Source organism: Azolla caroliniana, unplaced genomic scaffold, assembly GCF_043228905.1.
Source record: "Azolla caroliniana isolate FFs.n. ecotype wild unplaced genomic scaffold, voAzoCaro1.0.p SCAF_15, whole genome shotgun sequence".
Taxonomy (NCBI): Eukaryota; Viridiplantae; Streptophyta; class Polypodiopsida; order Salviniales; family Salviniaceae; genus Azolla; species Azolla caroliniana.
The window spans coordinates 17,219,477-17,224,438 of record NW_028230450.1 but is presented as its reverse complement, the minus strand read 5'-3'; the positions used below and the strand labels follow the sequence as shown (position 1 = coordinate 17,224,438).

At 40.9% G+C, this 4,962-nt stretch overlaps 1 protein-coding gene across 1 annotated transcript; it reads right to left on the bottom strand.

The window, feature by feature from the left end:
• Window positions 1-1,944: 1,944 nt before the first annotated feature.
• Window positions 1,945-4,736, bottom strand: LOC147854860 (uncharacterized). The gene is made up of 2 exons (XM_087331186.1): window positions 2,410-4,736; window positions 1,945-2,166 (listed from the first exon to the last, which is right to left on the bottom strand). The coding sequence occupies exons 1-2, from the start codon at window positions 4,399-4,401 to the stop codon at window positions 2,062-2,064; spliced, it is 2,097 nt and encodes a 698-aa protein (XP_087187312.1). The 5' UTR covers window positions 4,402-4,736; the 3' UTR covers window positions 1,945-2,061.
• Window positions 4,737-4,962: the final 226 nt, after the last annotated feature.

Genomic DNA, 4,962 nt, shown 5'->3' with positions numbered 1-4,962 from the left:
AGTAATAATAAAGAGGCTTCAATGGGCAACTTTTGGAATTCTTATTAACTGAAAAGTTATAACATTCACATCACAACTCAAATTTTATCAATCCTTGGTGTTTCAAAATCTCCTTTAGAAGTGTCTTAGTGACATAGGATTTCTCTAGAGGCCCAATTGAGTCCAAAAGTTCCGCAATGATAATGTTGACGGCCACTAATGATCATGAAGCTGACAAAAAGAAAATTCAATGTAACTAGTAATGGCTAGCTCAATTGAATGGTCATCCCATTATTCTTGCAATTTGAAATGGCAAGTTTGCATATAAGTTTGTGCCTAAATACATCTAAATTCCATACAGACTTGCAAACAATACAATATACTCAAGCAAAGTTGTTAACAACTCAAAGATAAGGTCTCTCTTGATGGAAGGAATATTACATGTGTAGACATTTTTAAGACGTTCGTGTGAGTTAGTCTTGTATTGGTGTGAAATATGTCCTAGCAAGAACCACTCTCCCAAACTAAATAATGATTTCCATGGAAAATTCCAAAATGCACTCTTTCCTTAATCATATGTCGTATCTCCTACTATGAGCTATCTTGAATGGATGAAACGAAGTTGTGTACCTATGGTGGCCCACATTCTGTATCATTGACGCGTCACGCAAAACCAACAAATGTGTTGCAACTTGGCTACTTTCATTTGCCTACATTTTGACCCACAGGCTTCCCTAATTTATTTGACATTTCTATGATCCCAACATGAAGGATAAGCTAAAGTGTAACAAATCAAACCCACCCTTCCGTCTCGGCCGATGAACATCTCACAATTAGCCTCAACAACATAAACTAAACATGTACATTGGTTATCTACCATCATGGGTCATCGCTACGCCTAGAATGACCATTAACAAATCTCACTATCGAGGAAGACACTATATATAGGTGCATGACATACAATGAAGGGCTTTATTAGCATTGAGGCTTAACCTTGGTTCTATGATCTATCCTATCACAAATAGGTATATGGTTGAAGTTCTCTAGAATGGCCAAGGACAACTCACCATTATGGATTGGCCTAAACTCATTGAGAATAAGCCTTGGCTCTTTCCTAACATCATCAACAATCGCCCCAATGTTGAAGATTTTACTTACTACCAAGATACAGAGGATCATCTCCACCAAGGATTACCCTATTGTTTTGTGACCTTACCAATAAGGATTCACCTTGGGTCTGTTCAAAATCACAAGGTATCACAGGTAAGCAACAATTACCCTATATAGCAGAAAACTTTATTGTGGTTTTGTCCTATGATGGGTAGCAGTGATTACACCAAACCATATGTCCATGGACATCGTCTGTCCATCAAGGATAACCAACTGTAATAAATGAAAAGGAGAATCAAGTTCATAGACTCCAGGATTTCGAGATTAACCTATCGAGGATAACCCTAGTGCAGACGATTTTGTCACATTAAGATCAGCTAGAATGAATGTCTATAGATAGACAACATCACCAACAAGGACTATACCCTGTCGAAGGCGAGCGATTCATAGAATCCCCTTAGACGCACAATCTCACCATTAATCCTGGTCTCTACCATCATGGAATCACCATTACCCTTAAGGCTACAAAGACTCATCACAAACAATGAAGGATTGACTCGTTAAACACAATAAACCTTCACTCTCTTCTATCATGATTCATGAACAATTATCGCATCAATCTTGAGGATTAATCACAGCATACAATAGTGTCTTAACATGTACATAGAGATACAACATGGCGATTGAAAAGTGACATCAATCACTACACCAATTATATAGCCTCAGTAGATTATACTCATACATGTGATTTTATGCTTTATAATTTATCAAGACTGCCTCCAGAGAGGAAACAATAGCAAAACAATACTACGAATCATCAACGAAGAACTCAGCGAGAGAACACAACGAAAGAGCTAACAAAACTCCACCTTGAATTTTATATCCAACAAACTCCACATAAGCATAGAGCTGGCCAAAGCACATGGATCGAAGAGAATAAAATCGGATCAGATCGGGTCAGATGAGATCGGATCAGATCGATAAATGAACTGATTTACAAGAAGAAGAAACAAAGAGCGATCTCTGCATTCCTGGCAAGATCTGGTTAATAATTTCTTTGGAAAGAGAACCAAGCTCCTGCAGAGAGAATTTGCTTTTTAATGTCTATCTATCCATGTGCTTTGATTCTAACTCTGGTTTTTAATCCTATTCATTCTAATTAATGAGGGGGGGCTCTCTATGGAGAATTTATTAGGCTATAATGTGCTTCAATATATAATTATAATAGTGAAGAGTAATTACTTAAACACAAACAATCCCTGAACATATATAAATAATTATATATAGACGACAATGTGTTTCATCCCAACATTATCCCACCTTCTTTCTGGATTGAGGTGTAGAAGCCTCATATGATTCAGTGTGAGGGCTTGGCTGTTGATGATGATGAATACCAGCACTATTAGGATAGCCATGAAACGGCACAGAACAGGTGGCCATATATGTGTGAACTTCCTTTGCTACCATTTCTTTCATTGCCGCCATTAAACCTTCATTCAGACTAGCTCCATTGCAGTCAGATGCACAAAGAAGACCATCATTCTCGTCATTCTCGTCATTTTCTTCATCATCATTGGTCTTACCATTATGACGGGGGCAAGGTGGTGGTTGAACAATGGGAGCAAGAACTTGAGAAACTGCAGCTTTAATGGCAGTACTGATGAGGCTCATTGCATCTTCTACTTTCATGAAACTTCCTGCTTGAAGAAGAGGAAGTTGTGTTTTTGTTTGCAATATGTCGATTGACATGACTGAAGAAGGATCAATCATGGAAGCTATGTTTTTTCTATCTGACATTGAGGCCCCTTGTGTTTGCATTTGCATTAAGGAAACAGGTTTCTTCTGTTCATGGAAAGCTGAAGCTTGAGAGAAAGCTTCTGTGTTTAGCACCGAAGAAGGAGTAGAGCTATGGTTTTCTGCACACAGCACAGGCTTTTCTTCATAGCTATAGATAGAGCGAGCTTCAGGAAGCAGCTTTTTGCTTTGAAAGACAGGTATGGAAAGGCTGGTAGTGCAAGTTTCGGCCACATCCAGAAGGTCCTTCCTTTGATGAACAGATTCGGCCATATCCACAAGCTCATTCCTTTGATCAACAGAATCTGCCATATCCACAAGCTTCTTTCTTAGCACGGGACAAGAAAGGCTTGTAGTGCAATGTTCCCCCATATCCAGGAGCTTCTTCCTTTGCACAGGTGAGGAAAGGCTTGAAATGCAAGGTTCCGGGATATCCAGAAGCTTCTTTTTATGCACAGGTAAAGAAAGACATGTGCAGGCTTCCGCCACATCTGTACAAAGAAGCTTCTTGCTGACAGCTGGTTGACCTGGTAATGAAAGGCTGAGCGACGTCTGAGGATCAGTGCTCGAGCTTGAGTCTTCACCAGGAGATAATTTTTTCGCCATGGCTGATCCATAAGTAGAGAATGCAGAAACTCTCGGCACAGGCTTGAAAACTGATGAATTATTTCTATTGTTACTGTTGCTGTTGTTATGGCCACAGTTATCTGATCCAAGAGGTGACTCGAGCTGTGCATATCCATAAGCATGTCCATGGCTATGGTTATTCATTAAGCTAACCTTCATAAGCTTGTTTCTTGACTCTGCTTCCCATATGTTTCCTGCAGAACTGTTGATATCTTCTTGCTGCAGAAGGCTACTACTGCTACCATCGTTGGAAACCTGCTGATCGTTACTGCTCCGTTTCCTGCAATAACCATCAAAACTACTACTCGTATAACAGATCTCTTCAGCTTCATATACTAGCTCTTGATCACTACCACTAATATATATCTGAGCAGAAGGCCTGATTAAAGACGCCTTATCGAGATGATGAGGTTGAAGATTCTCGTCGCTCAATGAAGCCGAAGCATCGGCATTGATATTAAGCTTCTCAGCGGAGAAGGTGGATGAGGAAGAAGGGCAACGCCGACGAAGAGTAGAGTTCCAATGGTTCTTGATAGCATTGTCTGTGCGACCAGGGAGTAGCCGAGCTATGGTAGCCCATTTGTTTCCATGCAGAGCGTGAGCTTCTATTATGGCCCGATCTTCATCAGAAGAGAATGGTCTGTGCTCTACCTGAGGACTGAGCTGATTACACCATCGAAGTCGGCATGACTTACCTGATCGACCAGGTATTCCTTTGCTTATCAGAGACCAGTTTCGAGCTCCATACTTCTCAACTAGTCGATGGAGAGCCGCGTCTTCCTCGGGGCTCCATGGACCTTTCACTCGATCATTCGGGTTGTGGATGGTCGACGCAGACACAGAAGCGTGAGAGACCGATGCAGATGTCTTGGTCGAGCTTGAGAGCGCCATGGAAGCGAGTACCAAGGGAAGATGACAACCGAGAAGTTGCGATCAGATATATCAGGGGAAGCATGCGATCACGGAGAAGTCGAGCGGAGGTTGCTTCTCCTGCTTCTGTTTCTGTTTCGGTTGGTGCTCCTCATGATTGGAGCCTTCCATTGATGGATGGATGGATGGATGGATGGATTCGTTCTCTGGCAGAGCAAGAGAAAAGAGAAACAGAGAGACAGAGAAAGAGAAAGAGAAAGAGAAAGACGGAGGGATATGGCTATGGCGGCTGCGAGCTTCTGCAGGCGGTAGGAAGGTAGAAGCTTCCCGCCGGCGGTGAAGACGACGAAGGAGACGAAGAAGAAGAAGAAGAAAAGTATAACAAAAAGGAAAATTCGAAAAAAACAAAACAAATAAATAAATAAATATTGCCTAATTAGGAATATCACACACATACATACATACACATATACATAATATACATACAACTTACAACTATGCATGCGTACATATACCATACACATATATATATGCATACATACTTACAAGGCCATTCATACTTACGAAGACAATCCATACATG

Coding starts and splice junctions, on each gene's coding strand:
- LOC147854860 (XM_087331186.1), bottom strand. CDS start 4,401: ATGGCGCTCTCAAGCTCGACCAAGACATCTGCATCGGTCTCTCACGCT. Junction 2,167..2,409: donor CACCTCAATCCAGAAAGAAG/GTGGGATAATGT, acceptor TTCTCTCTGCAG/GAGCTTGGTTCTCTTTCCAA.